This window comes from Gossypium hirsutum, chromosome A12, assembly GCF_007990345.1.
Source record: "Gossypium hirsutum isolate 1008001.06 chromosome A12, Gossypium_hirsutum_v2.1, whole genome shotgun sequence".
NCBI lineage: Eukaryota > Viridiplantae > Streptophyta > Magnoliopsida > Malvales > Malvaceae > Gossypium > Gossypium hirsutum.
In genome coordinates, this window is record NC_053435.1 from 7604058 (window position 1) to 7631104 (window position 27047).

At 33.2% G+C, this 27047-nt stretch overlaps 2 protein-coding genes across 3 annotated transcripts; one reads left to right on the forward strand and one right to left on the reverse strand.

Moving 5' to 3' along the window:
* Positions 1–11433: 11433 nt before the first annotated feature.
* Positions 11434–16310, forward strand: LOC107928080 (BEL1-like homeodomain protein 6). Its single transcript, XM_016859234.2, has 5 exons — positions 11434–12385; positions 13047–14013; positions 14419–14798; positions 14893–14953; positions 15327–16310. The coding sequence occupies exons 2-5, from the start codon at positions 13117–13119 to the stop codon at positions 16029–16031; spliced, it is 2043 nt and encodes a 680-aa protein (XP_016714723.2). The 5' UTR covers positions 11434–12385; positions 13047–13116; the 3' UTR covers positions 16032–16310.
* A 177-nt stretch (positions 16311–16487) lies between these two features.
* Positions 16488–24210, reverse strand: LOC107928073 (protein CHROMATIN REMODELING 35). Of its 2 annotated transcripts, none has more exons than XM_016859227.2 (6): positions 23834–24207; positions 22991–23529; positions 21781–21993; positions 20658–20813; positions 17006–18756; positions 16488–16924 (listed from the first exon to the last, which is right to left on the reverse strand). In XM_016859227.2, the coding sequence occupies exons 1-6, from the start codon at positions 23880–23882 to the stop codon at positions 16921–16923; spliced, it is 2712 nt and encodes a 903-aa protein (XP_016714716.2). In that variant the 5' UTR covers positions 23883–24207; the 3' UTR covers positions 16488–16920. The 2 variants fall into 2 exon arrangements, with proteins under 2 accessions (XP_016714716.2, XP_040938545.1); XM_041082611.1 differs by having other exon boundaries at positions 16617–16924; positions 21781–21969; positions 23834–24210.
* Positions 24211–27047: the final 2837 nt, after the last annotated feature.

Sequence of the window (27047 nt, forward strand, 5' to 3'; positions counted from 1 at the left end):
AACCGATAACCACCACTGATATGCCTCGTCGCAAAGTAAAGAAACTTCACCCTTCAGTTTCTACATGAAGTGAAGTCGATGTCATTCATTATTCTCTCTGTGGCCTCCAACCAGTATTTGGCCACAGTAGGGGCGACTTTAGTGACACCCCTAAACAGTTCAGCTCCATTGGACCAAATTCATTTAGTTACTGACCCACGGCCCTTAGATCAAGAATGAGGTCCAGTGACCCTCTTCAAAACTCTCAACATGGCTTAGGACAATGCATCATCCCCAGCAGAGCGGCTATGAGACCAAGTTTCGGTAGCAAGTGAAACCGCTCGTATCCAGAGTTGGCATACTGCCCAAAGAGGAGGACTCAGCTTGAGTCCCTATACGGCATCCACCATGCCCACAAATACCACGACCGCGAGTTCCATGAGCACTCATCATTTTTCAAGTATTATCTACATTACGAAATTTTATGCATCAGTTTCAGTGCTTATTAGCAAATGCTTTATTCTTTAAATTTTTATCAGAAGTTTCAAAAGTATTTCAGAAGTTTCAGTTTCTTACTAAATCTGTATAGTTTTAGAAAATTCTAGCTACAATATTTTTAAGTTTAGAAGTGTAACAACTCAATTTTGGGCCTAGTCGGAACAATGGTTTCGGGAACACTATTCTGAGGCCAGAGAAAATTATTTTAGTATTATTTTATGTGTTATAATATAATTTTATAAGTGCATGTACATTTTGGTAAGTTAATTTTAGCAATTTCTAGTCCAATTTCGAAAAATAACTAAATCGCGTAAAAGGTAAAAGTTGTATTTTAATACCTAAAGGTGTTAAATTGCCTTGTATTTTAAATTGGGGGTCTTTAAAGTGAAATTAGGCCATTGAAATTGTGATGGCCGGCCATGGGAGACAAAAAAAAATTGTAGTCAAAATTAGGTGAAGTTGGTCACCAATTTTGACTAGTTTTATTATTAACAAATTAAAAAGAAAAAGCTATCATTTTTCTCTTCTCCTCCACCGAAAATGGCAGAAAAGAAAGGGGTTTTGAAGCTCTGAAATATCAGCCACTTACATCCCTTGCTAGTAAGTGATTTTTAATGTCTTTCTTGATGATTTTTACATTTTTGGAACCCCTAAAGCATGAGCTTTCATATGAGGGGTCTATTTTGAAAAATGATGAAGAGTCTAGGGTTTTGCCATGAGAGTAAATATGTTGTTTGCTGTGTTTTTATGGAAGATTATGAGTCCTAGTTGTCTAATAAACAACTTTTGTGAAAGAAATTGCATGAAAACACCTTAAAAAGGGCTAGATTGCTAAGTTGTAAAATGAGTTGTAAATGTGTGAAATAGTTGAAATTATGAGTTGCTATAGTTATGAAAATGGTTCATCTAGACTCAAGGAGTAAAGAAATGTGATAAAAATTATTTTACGAGCCTAGGGGTAATTTGGTAATTTTGGCAAAATATAGGGGTAAAATTGTAAAAATTGCTCAAGTGTGTCAATGGACTAATTTGATCAGTACATTGTTTTAATAAGTTGAATGTGATATTTTAGATGATGAAAATCGAGATTTGGACCTAGAACGAAAAAAAATCGATTAAGGGATAATTACGTCTTTTTTACCTTTGTGGTATTGAGGTAAGTTCATATGTAAATGTTGGTAACATAGTTATTATTTTAAATGCTTTGATGTTATTTAAATGATATGATAATTATTATGAGATATTATACTTGTGATAATTGTTTGATAATATGTCAAATTATATGATATACTTGGAAAATGTGAAATACTATCGAGTATTGGTATCGGCATTCCGTAGAAGATGGTTGAGACACATGATTGGGAAAAAGGTCCCGTTGAACCTTAGGAATAGATTAGGATACAAGTGACATGTCACTGGAATATTTGGGCATCCGAGCTCGTTGAGTTGAGTCCGAGTTCACTTATGGATGCGAATGTTTGAACTCGTTGAGTTGAGTCCGAGTTCGTGAGATGTAACTAGGCATCCGAGCTCGTTGAGTTGAGTCCGAGTTCACTTATGGGATGCGAACGCCCGAGCTCGTTGAGTTGAGTCCGAGTTCACTTATGGATGCGAATGTTTGAACTCGTTGAGTTGAGTCCGAGTTCGTGAGATGTAACTAGGCATCCGAGCTCGTTGAGTTGAGTCCGAGTTCACTTATGGGATGCGAACGCCCGAGCTCGTTGAGTTGAGTCCGAGTTCACTTATGGGCGGGTTACATGGTAGCTTGGCTACATATGTGGCACTTATGTGCAAACTTTCCATGTATCCAAATTATATTCCGATGTGTTCAATGGGTAAAATTCTACTCAAATGGAGGAATACTCGAGATGAAAGGGACGTATTGATAAATGTTGTGAAATGAATACTTTGAACAGGTATGTACTTAACCCTCGGGTTGAAAACTCGGCATAACAACAACATGGTAAGATGGTAAATGAAAATGTGATATGAATGTCTCGGTGATGATTATACAAATGATGTTGTATTAATTTTGTGAACAATGATCATGAATGAGTAATTTAGCCTTGACAGATTTGAGTTGCTGCAGTAGTGTAACTTTGAAAATACACTAAAAATAGTGGAAAATGAGTTAGAGGCAGAATAAAATATGGGATTAAAGCTTAATGCGTCTATTTTCACATGAAAGAAACAGAGGAAGAAAAAGAATTCCATATTGTGTGATATTTGATTTCTTGTGAAACAGGGTCTGAATGAATTCGAGATCCCCTGTTCTGACTTTATAAATTCACCAAAAATTTTACAAAAATTATTAAGAGTCATAAGTTACATGCATGGATTCCTTATTGAGTCTATTTTTAGGGGAAATAAACGGAATGGTTGTTGGAATTCTGTACAGGGAGAAATTCGGTTCGTAGTGCACAGGGGTGGGAGTGGTCATACCCTGAAACAGGGGAGACTTTAACTAATAAACTGTACTAATTGGCCCAACCAAAAATTCTAGAAAAAAATTAGTAAATAGAAATATGAGTCTAGTTTCAAGAGAAATAGACGAGAACATTATTCGAGTCTTGTACTATGAGATAATTGAACTTTAGTACAGAAGGGTCGGAACTATCAGACAGTGAATCAGGGGTAACTTTGAGGAATAAACTGTACTATTTGGCTTAACTAAAAATTCTGGAAATTTTTTGGAAGAAAGGAAAATAAGTATAGTTTCATGGAAATTTAACGGAACTTAATTCGGATTTTGGTAGCTCCAGATATAAATAAATTAGTGACTATTGCTCAGAAAGACAGTTTGTAGTGAACTTGAGAATATGTTGTAAACATTGATAAAATAAGTTAATGAGTTGCTTATTGTTTTCATATGAACTTATTAAGCGAAAGCTTACCTCCCTTCTTTCCCATGTTTCCTAGGGTTTCCAGGTTAGCTTGGGTTGGAGTTCGTCGGAGATATTATCACACTGTCAAGCTAACGCTATTGGTGTAGTGATTTCAAGTACTTTGAGTCTATGGCATGTATAGGAGTTTAAATATTAGAGTATGTGATATGGCTTTGACCATATGTGTTGGCCTATTTTGATTATGGGATTGTAAATTCATTTTAATTATACATGCATGTGCTATGGTATTACGTGATGAGCTTATAATGATTATAGCATGAATGTGGTAAAGATGTGAGAAAAATCTATGATATCTATTGCATGTGAAATTACCATGGCCATGTCATGTTAGGAATGTTTAAGTGCCTAATTTTGCCACATTGTATGCTATTGTATAAGTATGTGTGCATGTGTTGTGAGGGTGACAAAATGGCTTGGAAAATAGCCTTGTATTTGTCCAGGTTTTTGGAAATGGGTTCGGGACATGGGCGTGTCCCTAGCACACGGAGGTGTGCTCTATTCCCACACAGGCGTATGAAGCCTTGATGTAAGAGATTTTTTAAGTTTTTCATGAGTTCTCGGTTGGGTCCCGAACCACTCCGGATGTATGTTTTGGGCCTCGTAAGCCCATATATGGGACAGATTGTATGTGAAAAGAAAAGTTTTTAATTATTTGAGATTTCATGGCCCTGTTTAGTATAGAAGTGTTAGTAAAAGTCAAGTAGCACCTCGAACCCCGTCCCGGCGTCGGATGCGGGCGAAGGGTGTTACATTTAGTGGTATCAGAGCATGGTTTAATCGATTCTCGGACTAACCTAGCGTAAGAGAGTCTAGCTATACATGCCATAGTATTACTCGTGATAATGTGATATCTCCCAACCCTAACAAAACTGTTGGTTAAGACAGGAATGAATTCCAACCGAGTAAATCTTGATAAAGATAAGAGTAAAGCTGAGATTATTGAATCATACTTGTGACATGCTGAAAATGGGAAAGGTATGAAAAGAAATTCATGATTTTCATATGAACTAGTATTCACTATGTGATACTCTTGAGTTAAAGAATGTAAAATAGTGGAATGAAACAAAGTTAAGTTGTGAAAAGCTCTTTTATGCATGTTAGTATTCATACGATGCTAAATGTCCAACTTGATTTGACCAAATGTTTATGAAAAGAAAGAAATTTGTTTGAAATGACATAATGTATGTATGAATGCTTTTATTGCATGATTAATAATCAGTATATACATGATGTTGACATTTATGTCTAGATTAATGAAGTCAAGATATAGCAATGTTATGCTTTATAATCTCAGTTAGAGAATCATAAATGTCACAATAACATGAAAGTTGTAATGAAAGATCAAATTAGGTGGAACGCATGGAATGAGTACGATCGTTCACTAATGAATTGACGGAAAAGACCATGGTTGGACCATGGCAATACATGAGATTTGTGAGCCAGTGTAAGACCATGTATGGAACATGGCATCGGCATTGAGACGAGAGCTAGTACAAGACCATAGTTGAACTAAGGCATCAAGTAAACGATGTACTCAAAACCATGAGACGTTCTCCAATTTGATAAATATTGGCAAGTGATTAAAACTAAATATGGGAATTTGATAAGACATTAACGATAATTTGAGAAAAAGAAATGAAAGTTTGAATTGTGATAAATTCACTTATGTTTAGCTAATATTCGCATGAAATAAAGTTGCATGTATTACTAAGATATGTGAAAATGTGTTTATAACAAGTTGGAATTTTGAAATGTTTGAATCAATATGCGTAAAGCTATGTTGTTGTTGAATATGTATTTGCTTGAGAGTCAAAAGTTTAGAGGCTTTACAATCTTCGCCCCTTACCAGAATAGAGTTATACGACGAGATTCTCGAGAGATATGTTGCATAAGCTTACAAAAGTGAAACTAAAAAGGTATAATAATGGAATAGTATGGGATTAGTGACGACAGAATTAGTTAGAGGAATAAAGTCAGACTTGCACTGATGTTTGAGTATGTCGGATTCAATCAAATAAAAGTTATGGCTATCTTTCTCTTCTGAGTATTCTATGTTTTCCTCTATTCTGGGGAATACGTATGGTTATCCCTTTTGAGTGAGAATTCTATCATACGAGGATGCTAGTGACTGTGATATTAGAAGAAAAGCTCTATTGGTCCAGTTAGTTGTGATTGACATTTTCCCCATCTCTTCAGATTTCTATTCTGATATATTGGAATGAAGTTGATAGAAAAAAAAATCTATGTAAGATTATTCTGATGTTCTATTGATTATGGTTTATATATGCGAGAATTATATTATCTCTGTTACGAGAAATTCTAGAGCGTACAGACAGTAGTTTCTTTCTGGTTTTCTCTAAGGGATTTTCCGGATTATCTATATTATTTTCTTCTGGATTATATTCTCGGATTTCTGATATAGTCTTTATATCTTGGAATTTCTTATATTGGCTTTTCTCTCGTTCTTGTTTCGAGAATTATCAAGCTTGGCTTATCTTTACGAGTAATCTTTGACTTACGATATTAGAATCTGTTATGATTAAGCTTCTGGCTCGACCATAGAAGTGTGGGGATTTCAGTGTCGAGATTTCTTTAAAATTCCTGGGGTAAAGAATGGTTATTCTACAAAAGTAAATCTGAGTTATGTGCATTTAAGTTTATTCTCTGGTTCGAGAATACCGTTACGTGTTCCTTGGTAAGTAGTCGTACAGTCAGAAATGATGAGGTTTTATTCTTGAAAGTATGTTATGGAAACATATTAGTTGGATTTCTCTTGTTCGAGAGATGTTATAAGTATAGTTATCCTGATTAATAAAGAGACCACATCTATGAAGTTGGAATAATTTGATTCATGTTAGTAAAGTTTTTAAACAGTTGATGATCAGAGTATAGAAATGTGGCTATAAGTGGTAAATTAAACAAGTACAGCATGATTCGACTTTTAATTTGGAATTGCAAGGAAGATTTGATTTCTGGTTTCTGTTACTATTATTTCAGAGTAAGATTAGGGTACTGAGAAAGTCCAGGCTATGTAGAGAATTGTGTACAGAGTTCACAGCAATTTTTTTTTGTTTATTCTTCCAAAGGATATTAAATTGACTACTAGGTGAAGCCGATTATCAGATATGTTAAAGATTATAATTGTCAGTGCTGACATTGAAAGAGAAAATTGAGAAAGGATTAGTATGAATTTTGTATCGGGATGTCTCTCTCTTCTCCGGGAAATAAGAGATACCATATTGGATTTTGATAGATTGATGATAGTAGTCTGCATGACTATTCTGGTATATACAGAGGTATAGTTAGTTGGGTTTGGACAAGTTGTGCTTCTAAGCTTATAGTTCTTAGAATATCAGTTTTCAGTATTTCGAATTGAGCCGAGAATTTTATGGTAATTGTGGAAAGATTACGGAAATCCTGAGTATGAGTTTCAGCTGAGTTGTTTTGTAAGTTTTGAGAGAAAAATATAAGTGACTCGTGAAAGTAGAGAGCAACTTTTTCTGGTAAGATTTTCGGGGACGAAAATCCCTAAAGGGGGGAAGAAATGTAACAGCCCGATTTTGGGCCTAGTTGGAAAAATGGTTTCTGGAACACTATTCCGAGGCCAGAGAAAATTATTTTAGTATTATTTTATGTGTTATAATATAATTTTATAAGTGCATGTAAATTTTGGTAAGTTAATTTTAGCAATTTCTAGTCCAATTTCGAAAAAGGACTAAATCGCGTAAAAGGTAAAAGTTGTGTTTTAATACCTAAAGGTGTTAAATTGCCTTGTATCTTAAATTGGGGGTCTTTAAAGTGAAATTAGGCCATTGAAATTGTGATGGTCGGCCATGGGAGACAAAAAAAAATTATAGTCAAAATTAGGTGAAGTTGGTCATCAATTTTGACTAGTTTTATTATTAACAAATTAAAAAGAAAAAGCTATCATTTTTCTCTTCTCCTCCACCGAAAATGGCAGAAAAGAAAGGGATTTTGAAGCTCTGAAATATCAGCCACTTACATCCCTTGCTAGTAAGTGATTTTTAATGTCTTTCTTGATGATTTTTACATTTTTGGAACCCCTAAAGCATGAGCTTTCATATGAGGGGTCTATTTTGCAAAATGATGAAGAGTCTAGGGTTTTGCCATGAGATTAAATGTGTTGTTTGCTGTGTTTTTATGGAAGATTATGAGTCCTAGTTGTCTAATAAACAACTTTTGTGAAAGAAATTGCATGAAAACACCTTAAAAAGGGTTAGATTGCTAAGTTGTAAAATGAGTTGTAAATGTGTGAAATAGTTGAAATTATGAGTTTCTATAGTTATGAAAATGGTTCATCTAGACTCAAGGAGTAAAGAAATGTGATAAAAATTATTTTACGAGCCTAGGGGTAATTTGGTAATTTTGGCAAAATATAGGGGTAAAATTGTAAAAATTGCTCAAGTGTGTTAATGGACTAATTTGATCAGTACATTGTTTTAATAAGTTGAATGTGATATTTTAGATGATGAAAATCGAGATTTGGACCTAGAACGAAAAAAAATCGATTAAGGGATAATTACGTCTTTTTTTACCTTGTGGTATCGAGGTAAGTTCATATGTAAATGTTGGTAACATAGTTATTATTTTAAATGCTTTGATGTTATTTAAATGATATGATAATTATTATGAGATATTATACTTGTGATAATTGTTTGATAATATGTCAAATTATATGATATACTTGAAAAATGTGAAATACTACCGAGTATTGGTATCGGCATTCCGTAGAAGATGGTTGAGACACATGATTGGGAAAAAGGTCCCGTTGAACCTTAGGAATAGATTAGGATACAAGTGACATGTCACTGGAATATTTGGGCATCCGAGCTCGTTGAGTTGAGTCCGAGTTCACTTATGGATGCGAATGTTCGAGCTCGTTGAGTTGAGTCCGAGTTCGTGAGATGTAACTAGGCATCCGAGCTCGTTGAGTTGAGTCCGAGTTCACTTATGGATGTGAACGCCCGAGCTCGTTGAGTTGAGTCCGAGTTCACTTATGGGCGGGTTACATGGTAGCTTGGCTACATATGTGGCACTTATGTGCAAACTTTCCATGTATCCAAATTATATTCCGATGTGTTCAATGGGTAAAATTCTACTCAAATGGAGGAATACTCGAGATGAAAGGGACGTATTGATAAATGTTGTGAAATGGATACTTTGAACAGGTATGTACTTAACCCTCGGGTTGAAAACTCGGCATAACAACAACATGGTAAGATGGTAAATGAAAATGTGATATGAATGTCTCGGTGATGATTATACAAATGATGTTGTATTAATTTTGTGAACAATGATCATGAATGAGTAATTTAGCCTTGACAGATTTTAGTTACTGCAGTAGTGTAGCTTTGAAAATACACTAAAAATAGTGGAAAATGAGTTAGAGCCAGAATAAAATATGGGATTAAATCTTAATGAGTCTATTTTCACATGAAAGAAACAGAGGAAGAAAAAGAATTCCATATTGTGTGATATTTGAATTCTTGTGAAACAGGATCTGAATGAATTCGAGATCCCCTGTTCTGACTTTATAAATTCACCAAAAATTGTACAAAAATTATTAAGAGTCATAAGTTACATGCATGGATTCCTTATTGAGTCTATTTTTAGGGGAAATAAACGGAATGGTTGTTGGAATTCTGTACAGGGAGAAATTCGGTTCGTAGTGCATAGGGGTCAGAGTGGTCATACCCTAAAACAGGGGAGACTTTAACTAATAAACTGTACTAATTGGCCCAATCAAAAATTTTAGAAAAAAATTAGTAAATAGAAATATGAGTCTAGTTTCAAGAGAAATAGACGAGAACATTATTCGAGTCTTGTACTATGAGATAATTGAACTTTAGTACAGAAGGGTCGGAACTATCAGACAGTGAATCAGGGGTAACTTTGAGGAATAAACTGTACTATTTGGCTTAACTAAAAATTCTGGAAATTTTTTGGAAGAAAGGAAAATAAGTATAGTTTCATGGAAAATTAACGGAACTTAATTCGGAGTTTCGTAGCTCCAGATATAAATAAATTAGTGACTATTGCTCAGAAAGACAGCTTGTAGTGAACTTGAGAATATGTTATAAACATTGATAAAACAAGTTAATGAATTGCTTATTGTTTTCATATGAACTTACTAAGCGACAGCTTACCCCCCTTCTTTCCCATGTTTCCTAGGGTTGCCAGGTTAGCTCGGGTTAGAGTTCGTCGGAGATATTATCACACTGTCAAGCTAACGCTATTGGTGTAGTGATTTCAAGTACTTTGAGTCTATGGCATGTATAGGAGTTTAAATATTAGAGTATGTGACATGGCTTTGACCATATGTGTAGGCCTATTTTGATTATGGGATTGTAAATTCATTTTAATTATACATGCATGTGCTATGGTATTACGTGATGAGTTTATAATGATTATAGCATGAATGTGGTAAAGATGTGAGAAAAATCTATGATATCTATTGCATGTGAAATTACCATGGTCATGTCATGTTAGGAATGTTTAAGTGCCTAATTTTGCCATGTTGTATGCTATTGTATAAGTATGTGTGCATGTGTTGTGAGGGTGACAAAATGGCTTGAAAAATAGCCTTGTATTTATCCAGGTTTTTGGACATGGGTTCGGGACACGGGCGTGTCCCTAGCACACGGAGGTGTGCTCTATTCCCGCACGGGCGTGTCAAAAATATTAGATTAAATCAAAACTTGTTACTGTCATCATTTGATTAGCCCATCAATTTATTTTAATTGTTAACGTGGTCAATGACGGAAACCGCTAACGGAGGGACTTCAATTGATTATTTTAGTTAATAGCAAGGGCTTAATTTGGTGTGGATTTAATACATGGACTTAATTGATTTTTTGTATTTTCTTAAGGGCTTTTTTGACATATAAGCCTATTATAAATTAAAAAAAACATATTAACCATAATAATTTTATTAATATATACTAATGAAACAATAAATGAGTTTTAAAAGATTTATTAAATGAGCTTTAAACAAATATAAATGAGCTTGTTCATGAATATAAATGAACTGAAAAAAATTGTTTGTGTTCAGTTTGTTTAATAAACTAGCCTCGAAATATTGTTCATGTTCATTTATTTATCTTAACAAACGAACAACAATCTAAATAAATGAACATGAACTGAACCATTCTTGAATTATTTATAGAACGTTTTGTTCGTTTATAGCCCCACATTTCGCAATGGGTTAATTGTTTTTTAGGTCAAATTATAGAGTAAATAATTGAAGGCTAAAATATGCTCCATGTCTCTATAGTCTTTGTATATTTGAAATTTAGCATTCGTACTTTTATTTTTATAAATTTAGCCCTTCTATTTTTCGAATTTAAAAATTTAAAATCCAATTGTTAACAATATTAAATTCTTCTGTTAAATTCGCTAGTGTGATATTTTAAAATTAAAAAAGAAAGATCCACTTACTTAGTAATGTAACAAAATAAAAAGCATTGCAATGGACTGAATTTAACAAATGATTTTAACGGTGTTTACAATTCTTGAAAGTTATATCAGCATTTTAATTAAATAAATTATTTAGGCTAATCAATGATATTGTAAAGGTTAAGGTACCAAATTATATAAAAAAACTGAAGTATAAAGATTAGATCTTAAATTCGAGTATAGAACATACACCAAAGTTAAATTTTGACCATGGTTATAAAATCTTAAATTTGAGGGTAACATAGGGCCAAAATTGAAGATTTACCATTCTTCTAAATAATGCAAAAAGGAAAAAGGAAAGTTACCAATTATATATAGATGAGGATAATATAGGGTCAAATTTGAAATTACGCCATTTTATATATAAAGAAAAGGAAAAGAAAAGTGACATGTGTCAACCAAGGAAGGTCTAAAGGACTTTCCTTAACTCGTTTGTATTCAATCCTTAAACCATTTTTAACCTTACCCTTTACAAATAAAAAATAATATTTGAAAAGATTAAAACTTATGAAGATAATGTTGAAATAATAAAAAATAAAGGGGAGCAAACCATAAATAAAATAAAATAAAAGAACAATTGAGTCTAAACTAAACATTACTTAGAAGAAAAAGACAAGTTCAGTGATATGGGCACCTACTGCTGCGCCCTTCACATTCAAAACAAAATAAAATATTACACAAAACTAGTAGCAGAAGATTAAATGAAAGAAAAACACTACATAAAAATAATAATATCAGGGGGCAAAACAAAAAAATCAAAGAATGGAACAGAATATGGGTTTATATGGTGGATATTGCAGCAAAAGGAAAAGACAGAGCTTCCATGGTGAAGATGAAGGATGAGAGAGAGAGAGGGGGGTTTAGGTCCACCAACTGGTAGTTAGAGATAGAACTCTTTAACCAAACATATCCTCAACAACACCCAAAGAGGAAGAAGATCAAGAATTTGATAGAATAAGCAAAAAAAGGAAGAGAGAGATGGAGATCAACTAATACCAACTATTACAACTGGGTTTCAAAGCAAGAACCTCATAAAGCAAAAAAGTTTCCCTCTTTTATCTCCAATAACAGAGAAAGTTATCATCTTTTCAAGGGAAAGAGATAAAAGGGGGGGGGTATTGGGTTCAAGTTTATGTATATGAATCTCTCACGTGGAGTTTGATGGATAGAGAATATATGATTAGTAAAAAAAGAGAGCCAAAAAAAGTGATATAATAATTCATTTTCTTTGCTCTTTTCTTTATCTTCTTATTCCTCTCTCTCTCCTTCTCTCTGACTCTGAGTATGAATTATTATTAAAAAAGAAGCTTTATTTGGGAGGGGGGGTTGATTTGTTTTATAGTTTTAGTTTAGTGTGTGCAAAAAATTAGATGAAAAGTGAAGTGTTGGTTTGTTGTTGTTGTTCTTCTGGGTTATTGGGAAACAAAGTGCTTGGTTTCTTAAGGATTTTGTTATCATCGGCGGATCTTGTGGTGTTTTGAGAATTCCTGTTCCCCACAACTCCCACAGCTGTTACTGGTTTTCAGGTATTTTTTTATTCACATATGCCTATATATACATATATATATATATCATTTTCTTAACCCAAAGAGATATAGAGCTTGTCTTTTAAATTCTTTCTTTTTGTTCTCTTCTTTTCCTAGTTTCTGTCATCTTCTATGTCTGGACAAGATGATCATCATAACAAAGCTGTTTATTGGGATTTACAAATTCTGGGTTTTGTCTTGTTTCTTTGATTCTTTTTACCTTGGTGGATTGCTCATAACACTTGCTTGTTTTTTTTTTTTTCCTTTGATCATGTTACCCTGGTTTGAGTTTTTTGTTAGAAATATTCGTGAGATTTCTCGTAATTGTTCTTTATTTGCGAGCTTATGCATAGAGAATAATTATATATGTGTGGTTCGTCTCTACTCTTTATCTGAAGGTTCCATTGTTGTTTGCTGATGAGTGTTCAAGCTTTGAACTCCATAGTTCACTACTAAAGCTTCTACTTCTAGGAACTGTCAACTGACTTCTAATTGTATAGATTAGTAGCATAGCATGAAATGCTGTGTTCTGTTCTATATGCTACCAAATTATGTATTTCATTAAGCCTAAGATAAGATGTGCGTATAAGATTTCCTACTTAAATTTTGAATTCTATAATCTGTATCATTCTTTTCTAAATATGCTCAAAATTATTTTCAGTTCATAGCATGATTGTGTAATTCGACTTGAACAAGTGGGGTAGCAAAGTTTCAAGATCCTGAGAAATATTATGGCTACTTATGACACTGGTTCTGATAATCAAAAAGATACTGCTCCAATGATCTATTTTAGAGAATCGATGCCTGGTTCATTTCCAGAGGCACCAGATCTTCCTGGTAATGCGATTATGTATATGAATTCCGGGTCATATTTAGATGCATTTGCTGGGAATTCTCAGCAACAAAATAACTGCGTTGAGATTCTGGCTGTGGAAGCTTCAGATTCGACTCCACAGCAGCAAGAGATATTGTCAAACCTTGGTGGCTCACGTGTTGGTGACTTTGGCACTTGGAGGGATGGTAGAAATGAAATTCTAGTTATGCATCCGATGGATGGTACTGCCAGCATCCTTCGCAATGGTCAAAACTTGCAAGGTCAAGGATTATCGCTAAGCCTTGGAACCCAAATTCCTTCAGGAATTCAAATGACTTCCATCCCCTATCGAAATCCCAATTCCACTTTTGCTTCGTTCTTGAGTCCTAATCCAACACTTACTGGAGAGGGTGGCAGCAGGACTAGCTCTTGTAGAGATGAACAGTCGAGAAACGTGGAATATGTTCCACCTGGTTTTTCTGGAGGTAACCAAAATTCAAATAAAGGGGATTTATCTGCATATGGTATGTCAAGTACTTCAAGAACTATTCCTAATTCCAAATATCTCAAGGCAGTGCAACAACTGCTTGATGAAGTCGTTAATGTTCGAATGGCTCTAAAGCAATGTAATGGTGAGAAAAACCAAAGCTCAGAAGACAACCAGATGAAGAGTTCCAAAGAGGATGATGGAGGATCAAAAAAAATGCCCTCAAATCAGCAAGAATTCTCAAATAACTCTCCAAACCACCTTTCACATGCTGAAAAACAAGAACTACAAAGCAAGTTAACGAAGCTGTTGTCCATGTTGGATGAGGTAAGAGTCAGATCACTTCATTGTTTTGGATGATCAATTGGTTATAGTTGCTGTAAGACATTGATATGTTTACCTAATCTGCTCTTCAGCTTCCTACTTTATATGTAAGCTTTTCTTTGATATGCCGAGGAACTGTTATATCCAAAATTAAACTTTTCCTAGAATGTGGTTTTTTCCTGTTGTTTGATTGATTGCTGTAACTGAAATGACATAGGACTGAATACAATGATTGTTTCACGTGATTAAAATGACATATAGGTCTGTACATGAATCTCCCATATAATCTTAGCAAGTTTATGCATAAAGATCAAGTGGTCTTGGAAGGTGGATGAAGTTAGGCCCATTCGTTACTTTATTGCATTTTCTTTTCTGTTTGCATCTAATACTGAGAAGTTCTTGCTGCAGGTTGATAGAAGGTATAAACAGTATTATCATCAGATGCAGATTGTAGTGTCTTCATTTGATGTGATAGCGGGGTGTGGAGCTGCTAAGCCATACACAGCACTCGCGCTTCAGACTATATCCCGCCACTTTCGGTGCTTGCGAGATGCTATTAATGGTCAAGTTCGGGCAACACGTAAGAGTCTCGGGGAGCAGGATACTTCAGAAAATGGTAAAGGAGTAGGAATTACTCGTCTGCGTTATGTGGATCAGCAGCTGCGACAACAGAGAGCTCTTCAGCAACTTGGGATGATGCAACAACATGCATGGAGGCCTCAGAGAGGTCTGCCCGAAAGCTCTGTTTCAATACTTCGTGCTTGGCTGTTTGAGCATTTTCTTCATCCGTAAGTTTAACACTCCTTTGTATTATAGCAAATCTCAGATCTCCTAAATACCAATGCCTTGGGTGTACTTATTTCTACTCTTGTTGTCATCCAGCTACCCGAAGGATTCTGATAAGATCATGCTAGCAAGACAGACAGGCTTGACTAGAAGTCAGGTAATCAAAAACTGATCATCTTACTGACATAACACAAAGCAAATGTGGTTAGCAGTGCTTGTTAAATTTGGATTATAGCAAATTGTTTGAAAGAAAGGAGTATTGACTTGAAATATATGGTACAAGTACGGATACAGCAACCTCATTGGCAAAATATGGGATATAAATTCTTCCAAATTGAGGAATAGTCAAATATTATATTATTGGACATGTTCCACCCACCTGAATCGAGTAAAATAAATTTATAATAGATTCATGTGTTTTGTTCTTGTTGAATTTTAGTAGTGATCATTATGCTCTCGTTAGACAATATCCGTAGAGGACGATCTGTACATTTCATGTTGATGCCTTGATGGTATTTATATCTGCTCAGGTTGCCAATTGGTTTATAAATGCACGGGTGCGTCTCTGGAAGCCTATGGTCGAAGAGATGTACAAGGAAGAATTTGCGGATGCAGAAATGGACTCTAATTCTTCATCCGAAAATGTTGTCAAAGCAACAAAAGGCGATACAAGGACCTCTGAGGATAGAGGTGAAGATGTGCAACAAAGTGAAAGTTCGCTGGCCATAGAGAGAAGTGACACCAGACAGTTGGTGGATTCCAAACCCAACCCTGTTCCTTCTTTAGTTGATATGGAAGGACCAGTTACTGGAGCTGGTTTCCAGTACTTCACACGAGGAGAAGCTGAAACCGAGCATATGTTACTTAAGCTACGAGAGGAGCAGAGGCCCAATATTGATGATTCTAACCTGTTCCCTAATGCAATTTCTCATCCTGATGGTGATAGTGACCGGATTATGGCAGTAGCTGCTGCTTACCAGATGTCAGGGTTTGGTAATTTTGGAAATAGAAGCAGTGTCTCACTCACTTTGGGATTGCAGCATTGTGAGGGTGGTAATATACCTATATCAGGCGGAGGCCATCAAGATTTTGTTGCAATGAGAGGGGCTGACATATGCAATCCTACTGCATCAAGCGTAGGAGCCTCCGAAACATCAGATTTTGAATGCATAAATCCTGGAAATCGGCAACATGGGTTTAGTTCCTCTCATTTGTTACATGATTTTGTCACATGAAATGTGCTTGACTTCTTAATTACATTGGTTAATCTTCATATCGTTATCCCGAAACTAGAGAGCTAGAACCAGGTTCTGAACTTACCTGAAATTCATCTTGCTTGTCAAAGATGATGAAGTATAAGACACAGTTGTAATATAAATCATTTGTAAAGATACATAATTTTGGTTTAATATGTGAAGGAAAAAGAATATGTACAATCAGTTGCAACTTCAATATTGAAGAGAAAAGAAAAAGACACCTGATTTGAAATAAAAGGTAAGAATTGACTTGTTTTATTCAGATAGACAATGATTTGGGTTCTACTGTGTATTCTTTTTATTATTTTGGGGTCTTTCAAATTAGCTGAGCTGCCTGAACAAAATGCATGAAATTTCTGCATGTTGAGAAAACAACACATGGATAATGGATGCCCCTGTTAAGTACAGTGACAGCTCTGCGCTTTAACTAATGGCTGAAGCGACCACTGATGAGGGTTTTTACATTATCATATAATTAAGATTCAATCCACAATTGATCAATCGAATTGAGAAGGACAACATTAAATTCACCTTGAAATGGCCAAGCAGATATGGGAACCTCGATTACTAAACCAAGCGCCTTCTCCCATTTCAAAACTAGCACACATAATTTCATGTACAAATAGTAAGCATCTACTCGATTCCTGCCTGCACTAAAGATCCTTGGACACGAGGGAAAAGTTTCCAACGACTGTCAAAAAAGGTCATTTCTATAGCAAGGAATCTATTCATATTGCTCTCAAGCAACTGCCTAGATGCTTTCAAAAGTTAACCGGGAAACACATCCAAAGACAGACTACAAAAGAAGAAAATACATGTGCACCACAAGGAAACTGCCCATGGCCGCCTCAGCCCATGGTCCCAGCATCTACCTGAAATATAGGGAGATTAGAAATTGGAAGGCAAGAACTTTGATAAAATAAATGAGAATGTTGTTGCAATAAAAGACTAACCTTCTGTACAGATCCCTAATGTCTTCCCTTAACAACTGACTTTCCAAAAAGAGATCATTGCACTCGTTCAAATTAACAGTCTCCATATCAAAATCTCGGTTACCACAATACTTGTTCCACTCAAACCACATTTTTGCAATTAATTCCTTCTTGAAACAAGTACTATGATCCTCCTCCTCAGGAGAATCCCCTGCAACCAATCTATACGCGTACACTTTCTTCTTTTGGCCAGGGCGAAAAGCACGACCTATTGCTTGGCGGGTCACAGATGGATTAAGATGGACATCCAAAATGATAATTCGGGATGCCCCCACCAAAGAAATTCCCTCTCCACATGCCTTTATAGATCCAAAGAAAACTTTGGCATCAGGAGAGTTATTGAAGCGATCCATAGACCACTCCCTATGATCAGAGCTTGATTCACCTGTGATCGAGAAAACCTGAATTCCTGGTTGCCAACCCTTCACTTTCACGGATAATCTCTCTAAAAATTTCAAGGGGACAAGATACTGACTAAAAACAAGGAGTTTCTCACCAGCTGACTCACACAAATTTAACATATTAAGAAAAATTTTTGCTTTGACGCCCTCTCTAACATCTAATGTGTTTAACAGCTCATCCATCTTATCATCTGTTGTGTCAGAATTCTCAGAGAAAGAATTAAGTTTTGGATGGAGATAAACAGCACTACCAACAGATGAAATCTTGAATTTCCTTTGAAACCTTCTTAACTTGTGAACTTCATCCTTCTGTCTAGGACCAAGACTCAGCACAACAGTGAAATCAACAAGTCCAGGAAGCTCATCCAAGAAATCACCTTTATAGTAATGAAGAACTTTGCTGGTCATCTCACGCAGATCATGGATGACTGAGACTTTTCTCTCAAAATTTTCATCTTTCTGCAGTGTGTGCTCCACCAAATCATAAAAAGCCGCATCTGCTCCAGCTTTTAACTGCTTCTTCACCCCAGCTATATGCACCTTGCTCATTATCCGCTTAATTACTGATTTTGAAGTATCCAACCTAAGAAACTTTGGTCGAACAAGGTTCAATATGTTAAATACCTCTTTAACATGATTTTGATAAAGAGTTCCTGAAAGCACCACTTTTCGAGCTGTTTGCACTTTTGCAAGGGATTGTAGCACATCGGTGTTCTCATTCCTCGGTGTGTGGCCTTCATCCAAAATTAAAATTGAAGGTGCTCTGAGCAGTATCTCTCGGCAAGATATAGAAGTCTGGCTGGTTCCACCATCACAAATTATGGTAGAGAACTGCTTGTATCCCAGAAAAAGGATACTTTTGCACTCAACCCACTTCTTCAAAACATCCAATTGCTGAGATCTATTATCTGCTTTCACAGTATAAAAATCAAGCAGTGGAATATCCTCTACTTGCCATGTTTCAAACTCCTTTTTCCATGTAGCCAAGATGCCTTTTGGAAGCACAACTAGTGGTTTAGCATGTGGGCATTTGGCTAGGAAACTCTGCATGAAGCTGATTATCATAAATGTTTTTCCAGAACCAGGGGCATGTGCCAAGATGCAGCCCCCAGGGTTATCTGCCACCAAATTGCTCAGAAGAAAATTAAAGCCTTCAACTTGATGAGGTTTCATTTGCTTCATATGCCTTGGATGCGCAGTTATGTCGGTTACTGCTAAATCATCTTCAGAGAACTTAACTCCAGTTTCAATTGACTCTCTATTTTTGCCATTTCGAGGCTCTAATGCATAAGCATTTGTGCTCTTTTTGGCCTGCGTAGGTAAAGGAGAAAAAAGTTTAGATAATGAATCTTTCAGCCAGGAATGAGCTGACAAGTCCTATTAGTTGGATTTAACCAAGCCTGAATAAATCACCAAAACAAATTGAGCTTGTGTTATTCAATGCATATAATAACAATGCCATAACCAAAAAGCAATCCAAATTTGAATTTGTGCATCTACTGATAAAACAAAAACTAAACGATGCAACACAAGGCACCTCCACAGGAGACAATAGGATCAAAATACCAGAGTTTAACCTCATTTTCCACTGCAGCTAATAGACACAAATATAGTAGGTCAACCAAGTGTAACAGGGGTACAGATCCCTGCTACAAATTGGCTTTCATACTAGAATAAATTATCCCAGCCATAGAACTCTAGAACCAAGCCATTTTGGAAAAGCTTCAAAGATCACTTCGTGGTGAGACAGCACAACTAAATTGGCACATCCAGGAAGACTAATAGGTGGTGCTACATCAAAGTTTAATACTGGCAGAAGCTACATTAAAATCCACTTCAATTACTAAAGCATATAAGGGTGCATTTGTTTCATGGAAAATGTTTTCGTATTTTCTTGTGTTTGTTCCATGAAAAACAATTTAGTCAATGGAAAATGATTTACAACTCAACGGAAAATAAGTCCTTTTTCCTATAAAATAACTTACCCTCTTGAAAAGTGCAAGTCATTTTATGGAAAAGAGCTCCTTTATATGTAATTCTATTTTTATATATAAATTAACTTAAATCAAGCCTAGTATTATTATATTAATAATAAATTTTACTTTTAATTTATATATAAAAATATCTGAAATATTAATACCAAATATTCTAATCATCAATATTAATAAACATACATATTTAATTATTTCTATTTAATAATATAATAAATTATTTAATATTACAATTTTATTTTAATAAAAATTTTAAAGTTTAAATAATATTATTCATATATTTTTTGAAAAATATTTATATTAATATTTTAATAATAAATATAAATTACAGTTATAAATATATTAATAATAAATGTTCCATAGTATAAAGGTTAAAATGCCGAAAGTCCATGTCCTCTTCACAAATTTGGAATTATACTTTTATTTTCAAAAATTTAGTCATACTTTTCAGATTCAGGTCTAATTGTTAAAATTGTTTTGTTAATTTTATTGATGTGACATTTTTAAATAGAAAATACTCACTTGGTAACCGTGTAACTAAAAAAATGACGTAATAAGCTTGAATTTAACAAAATAATTTTAATAGTGTTAACAATTGGATCTGAATTTTGAAATCTAAAAAGTAGAAAAAATAGAAGTACCGGGAATAAATTCTAAATTTACAAAGAGTACATGTACTTATCACATATTTTAACCTAGTATAAAATATGAATATTTTAACTATATAAATATGAATATTTGTTTAAATCATGATTAGCTTCATTTATCCCTTCTAACTTTAATGTGTCAATATGCACTCTCATATATGTAATTTAAATTAAGTTGTAATTAAGGATTGTTTATTATTAAGTTTATATATGATATTAATTTTTACAAAATATTATCTTATTATAAAATAAATTTTGATTGACAAAAAGAAATTGTATTACAATATTTTGCAAATATATTTATGTCGTGTTCGTTTTACTAAGAACAACCTTTATAAAATGATTTCATGAAAATTTGTCAAACAAACAGACAAAATCTTACGAGAATCATCCAAACACTAGAAAATACCAATTTTTCCAGAAAATCAATCCATTTTCCAAAAATCATTTTCTAGAAGATGTTTTCAACGAAACAAACACAGCCTAAGGCTAGAACCAAATTACAGATACTTAAACCTAATTTGTAATGTAATGTAGGGAAGTCATAGTGCTCAATAGCATAAGCTTGACTTACCTTGTTATATTGGATGTCAATTATAGTCTCAATTCCTCTCTGAATGACCCCGCAAATTCTACATACATAACCAAGATCATCCTTCAAGACAAAAGAATGATCACAATCTTCGTCATCTTCTGGCATGTGCTCGTTTGAAGGATCCTCAATAGCATCCTATCAAAAGCATCATAAGTCATAAAGAATATAGGACATCCTTTCTAGGGAATAATATTGCCTGCAGTTCAATAATTATAACAACCTAAAACTGATAATTGTATATAAAACAAGATTTTTCTTATCCTTCCACAATGGTGGGAAGCATGTAGCAGATTCAAAAAATCTGACCTAAAATAATAAAAGCAACAGTTGTTTCTTATTGCCACAACCAAACAGTGATGAGATATTTTACACCACAAAAAATGAGAACAAGATGTTTAATCAGAACATGGTGTAGAAAACAAGATTTTTCTTCTTCTTCCACAACAGCAAGAAGCATGTCGCAGATTCAAAAAAGTCTGACCTAATATAATAGAAGCAATGAAGGAGTTGTTTACTACAGCCACAACTGGAAACAGTAATTACATATCTTACACAACAAAGAATGAGAACAAGATGTTTAGAATCGGAATATAGTGCATGTAGATAACTCAAAAAGGAAACAATTAGAAGGAAAGTCCTGAAACATAAACACTTTTTCATGTCTATTTATGCTAATAAACGATATCAAATGTGAGTTAAGTTAAATAATGAATTAATTTCATCAAGCAAAATTATCTGGTTATGAACTCAAGAGTCTTACATGTTTTGCCTTGTAATTTTCCCCGAAACCTTCTCAACCTAAATGCACCTTATATGGAATGAATGAAAACAAAGTAACAAAAAACAAAACAAGACCACATAGTTGTCTCTATAGCTTCAAAAAGAGCAGCTAGAACAGACACATGCACAAATGTTAACTCGATACAGAGAGTACTAAGACTTGACCATCTATTTCTGAAAAAAGCACAAGCATTGCTTTTTCAAAAGAAAGCAAATAATAATAATAATAATAATAACAACAACAACAATAACAACAACAACAATAATAATAAAGAAGACAACAAATAACCACCAATTAAATTTTAAGAGCAGTATAAAACACCTTGGAGAATTCTAATGCCATTGACATCTCCTGCCAAATATCTCCCAGACCATCATCTTCATTCTCCGTTTGAGCATCAACATCGTCTTCAACACCAACATAAATACCTTTATCCTTCTTGATATCAAATTCACTGGTTAGACTAACCTTCTCTTCCTTGTAAACTCGGTAGCCCATAGACTCCCCAAACTGAAACAAATTAGGCTCTCCAACCTGAAATACATCAATAACGCCAATCATTGGATTAAAAAAATAAAAAACAGTAAACATACAATTTAGAGTTAGAAGAGTACCATGGTACCCAAAATTCACTCAAGTACACATAAAGAGAGTATGTAATATTTAAACACTCAAAATACCCATAATCAACCATTGATGTGACAGTTACATCGAACATGCCTACGATAGGATTGACTTGAAACTAGTAAAAACTTTAAGAGAGTTGAACGTTGATAAAAACATAATCAATTGAGGTTCTACAGCTTCGTTGTTTCATTATATTTATCTTTTCTATTTACAAATTTAATATAAATGGAATAGATTTAATCTCTCATCGTCACATAGCATATACAACTTCTAAAGTCAATAAACTTTAAAAATTTCCAGCAAACCAGCCATTTGCCCTTATAGGATCCCAGACAAGTGATGCAAGAAACATTACAAACATGTTCTCAAACATCATTTCATTTTGCTCCATCTCAACCATGTTGTTTGCAATCAGAGATAGGAAGAAAGCATCATTGTTGTCCTGAGTCGGGAAGGCTTTAGCAACTTAATCTCCCCCTCACATACACATTACAAATACAAATGATCACCTTATACTTTCTACATAAGCAATAGGGTAAGATTTTATGGATGTGCTAAAACTCATATTTAAAAGTTAAAAGGGCCTGAAGAGAAATTTCAGAGACTAGCTACTTCGAATATCTGAATGCTGTTTTCTTCCTTGTTTGATGGATAAATGCAAGTGAAGATAAATTAGACACGTAGGAAATTATACATGACAGGATGATGAGATTAAAGCTTGCATGATTATGATCCATGAAAAATGTGAAAGCAAAAAAAGAAAAATTCCTAGAACATTAAATTATTTTATAAAACTAACGAATGATAAATTCAATGTTCATATTCATTATCCATTCCTTTGACTTTTATGTTCTTTCTTCATCCTCAAACACAACTCAAAATCTAAATGTGAACAAGAACATACCTTTATCTCTTTATAGATTAAATTCCCAGATGGCTTCCTCAATACAATTTCCTGGACCGGATGTAGAGATCTAGGATTTCTATTGTCTTCATCATCTGAATCCAGAATCACTACTGGTGACACCGACGATGTGATGTCATTTCCAATAGAGTCATCCTCCAAGTCGATAAAATTGTTTCGTGACAAATGGGAAAGTTGTCGACTTGGGACCTTTGAAGCCTCTTTCCTCGGGGTCTTTTCCACATCTGCCGACATATTTGAAAGACGAGGATGCAAAGCAAGTACCTTGCTTACCAATTGTGTATTCCTAGAAATAAGGGCTTCTAAATCTTTTGTAACACTTCCATATTTACCACCAGTATTAAAAGTTTCAAGCATTTTAGCATATACAAGTGGGTCACTGAAATCAATTGCATTCGGGGAGACCTTAGGTTTTTTCTTTTCATTGCCATCTTGAGGATTTGCAGCAGAGATGGTGCTGTCATAATCTTTTGAATCACTGGATAATCTTGTCCTCTTACAACCTTTAGAACAGAATTCTGTAGACGATCATAAAGAAGAAAATCAACATTATATGAAGACAATAAAATGGGAAAACTTAAAACAAAAGCTAAGAAATACCATATCAATGTAAGTAAATAGATAACAAATTCTAAAAGCAAATTGAAAATCCAGTAAACAGATTAATAGATTGAAAAAACAACAAAAAAAAATTAAAACTTAAGTAAAAGATGAAGATCATATACCAAAAGCTTAAAATATAGAATGAAAAAAATTTAAGAAAGAAAAAAGAAGCTTATAAACATATAATAAACTTTGGCAATTAATTAAATATGTAAATACCGTTTGAGATTCCATAATTTGTAGGCAAAACCGGCAGGGGAGGCTCCATTCTATCAAATGCTGCAGCTAATTAGGGGGGAACAAGAAAAATTGAAAGGAAATACCTTGAAAATATGAACAGGAATTGAAACTATGGAACGAGAGTTTCAAACCCTAAATCAGCACAAATTAGAGAAGAAATTAAAACTAAATAACACACTTTTTTTTCCTTTTTTTTTTTGCAGTTCGAGTTGAAGAAATAAACAAAAACACACGCTAGCTGAGTTCTCAGTACATCTGAGTGAGTTCGAATGCAAAAGAGTACGTGAGAGAAGCACAGCTTAGGCTTGTTACCAAGTCTCGTTACTTTTGAAGAATTTTTTTTAGCTTCTGCTGTTTATTAACGTTTGAAGACGAACTGGGAAATGCTTGCCTGTATCTTGATACAGGATATAGATGTTAAACCTACAGATGGCGTGACTGCATTAGATAATATTTTGACATTGTGACGTGGACAAATAACAAAGCAGCATATGGTGAGGCTACGAATAGAAACTGTCCCTCGAAAAGAAAGTTTCAGTTTTCGCATAGTGAGGCTAGTAGAAGCCTTTGAAAACATTGTTGGTTGGGAGAAGAATATTGTTCATGGTCGTCATTGATCCCTCATTCTAAATAAAAATAAAATATTTCAAATAAAAAAATATATTTTACTAATGATTTTTAATTTAATATTAATTTATTTATTATCATAATTTTAATATGTCTAGGATGGATATATATAATATTTATCTTTATATAATTTTGGTATATATATTAATTATAAAAATAGATATAATTGTTAATTTTATTCTTTAAAAGTGATAAGTTAATCCAATTGCTAACCTTATTAAACATTATTGTTAATTTGTTGTTCTAAAAATTCATGGCTCAATTATTTATATGCAAATGAATTAATAAAAATTAATATTTCAACGATTTATATGTAATAAATTAGTAAAAATATTAGTTGTTAAAGTTTATATATTTATCGATAACTAGAGTAACTTAGTAGTTGTTCTAAAATATGATGATCAAATTCTAACAAATTAAAGTAAAAAAAAATTAGCTTTTGAATTTTTTGTAAAATAAAAGGATGAAATTCACACTGAAACTTATTTACCTAAAATTAAGTTATGAATAAAATCATATCAAATATTTAAGACAACTAAAAAATAAATTTTATTTGATTCACGAGTTAATAATTTTACACAATATTGATAATTAAAATAGAAACAATATACAATGAATCAAATAAACTTAATTAACAAATCATGAATAAGATCACATGTAAAAATTATGGTAACTAAGGGTTTTGTTTTATGTTTGGAATTTGGAATATATAGAGTATTGTTATTTTTATCATTTAACTGGTTATCATATGCATACATGTCAATCATGTGAATATATAGTGGGTAATATGTAATGTTGTAAAATTTAAATTTGTAGTTAAATTACTTAGACTATTAATTTTTGGTTCAATCGACTAATCGTTAGTTTAATGATTAAAAAAATTCAAAAATCTTGAAAATCCATAAAAAATTAGAAAAAATTCAAGAAAATAGGGAAAAAAACAGATACAAATAAGTAATAATAGAAATATAAACATTTATTTTATAAATTATAACGACAATAATTAATATTTAAATTAGCTTTAACCTAGTTCAACTAATTTTCAATCGATTCGATGGATTTTTAGTGATTCAACTTAAGGGTGAGCGTTCGATCAAATTGAGTCAAGTTCAGTGAAAAAATTTCAAGTTAATCGAGTTGGCAAGTCCTATTTTATCATCCTAACTCGATTTAAAAAAAATTTCGAATCAAGTCGAGTGAAATGGAATTCAAGTAAAGTTGAATTGAGTGAAACTGTTCGAGTTAAATTAAAAAATTAAACATGTAAAATTAAAATCTTATTGCTGTATAACTAATTCCATGTTAGAGCACATAAATTTGAAAACTTTTGCAAAGCGAAAAAAAAAACTTTAGTATAATAAACTTGAATCATTAATTAACTTATTTATGTCTCAAAAATATTATTCTATTTTTTTTAAATTTCTTTATATATTTTTTTGAATTTTTAATAAATTTTTAAAAAAATATATAAATTTTATATTTTTTATAAATATTTTGAATTTTAAAAACTATTTTGAATTTTTTTATAATTTTGTTGAGAGAGGGACCAATTTGCTCATTTTCAAACTTAACAGGGGCCAAAAGGATATTTACACTAATTTGTTGTGCAAATTATTTGAGTTATTCGAATTGTAAAATTCAACTCGTTTCGAACTCGAATTACTTATTTGAGCTGACTTGAATAACTCGATTCGATTAATTGAAAATTTAAATTTTTTTTCCGAATCGAATCGAGTTTACCTCGCTTCTAATTCAACTAGTTTTAAATTATTTTATGGTATTAGATAAATTGGTTAGACTATCAGTTCTTAATTCAATTGGCAATCTAGACTAGTTCTAGCAAATAAGAACCAACAATCATATGCATCCATATATACTAGTTTATTGAAAAAAAAAATGATATATTAAAAAATTAAATTAAATTGTTAAATTAAATTAAATTGTTAAAATTAAGTTTAAAAGAGGAAATTAAGATAGAAAAATAATATATACTCTAAACTTATATAAAACCTATGACAATTCAATATATGGCTCGTGCTATTCTCAATAGTAAAAACATTCCTCACAAGTTTTGGGCAGAAGCTATCAATACAACAATGTACATTATCAATCGTGTGCACTTGAGGCCAAAGACGTGTATGACTCATTTGAGCTATGGAGAAAAATGTGTAATACTCTTTTACTTGACTCGACCGTCGGGTTCGAACTACAGTGTGTCATATTTATTATCAGAACAACTGCAATCAATTCACAATTTAATTATACAATTTATATGATAATTATCTGACAATAAACATTCCTTAATCATACTAAAGAAAATCTATATTTGTTTTATAAAAGCACCTAATAACATATAATGAATCCAATATATATTTTTCTACTAGAATATAAGGTATAACATTTAATTAAAACATCATCCAGCCACCACAAAACTTAGTCTATTCGGTGTTGGGAAGTATGTCTATTTTGTAGTAAACATGAAATTGTTTTTATGTATTTGAACGATGAATAAATAAATAAAGTTAATTTCACATTCCACTGTTATATCTTATGTGTTTTTGTCTTT

Coding starts and splice junctions, on each gene's coding strand:
- LOC107928080 (XM_016859234.2), top strand. CDS start 13,117: ATGGCTACTTATGACACTGGTTCTGATAATCAAAAAGATACTGCTCCA. Junction 14,799..14,892: donor TTTGAGCATTTTCTTCATCC/GTAAGTTTAACA, acceptor GTTGTCATCCAG/CTACCCGAAGGATTCTGATA. Junction 14,954..15,326: donor CAGGCTTGACTAGAAGTCAG/GTAATCAAAAAC, acceptor ATATCTGCTCAG/GTTGCCAATTGGTTTATAAA.
- LOC107928073 (XM_016859227.2), bottom strand. CDS start 23,882: ATGGAGCCTCCCCTGCCGGTTTTGCCTACAAATTATGGAATCTCAAAC. Junction 23,530..23,833: donor AAATTATGGAATCTCAAACG/GTATTTACATAT, acceptor GATCGTCTACAG/AATTCTGTTCTAAAGGTTGT. Junction 21,994..22,990: donor TAATCTATAAAGAGATAAAG/GTATGTTCTTGT, acceptor GATGTATTTCAG/GTTGGAGAGCCTAATTTGTT.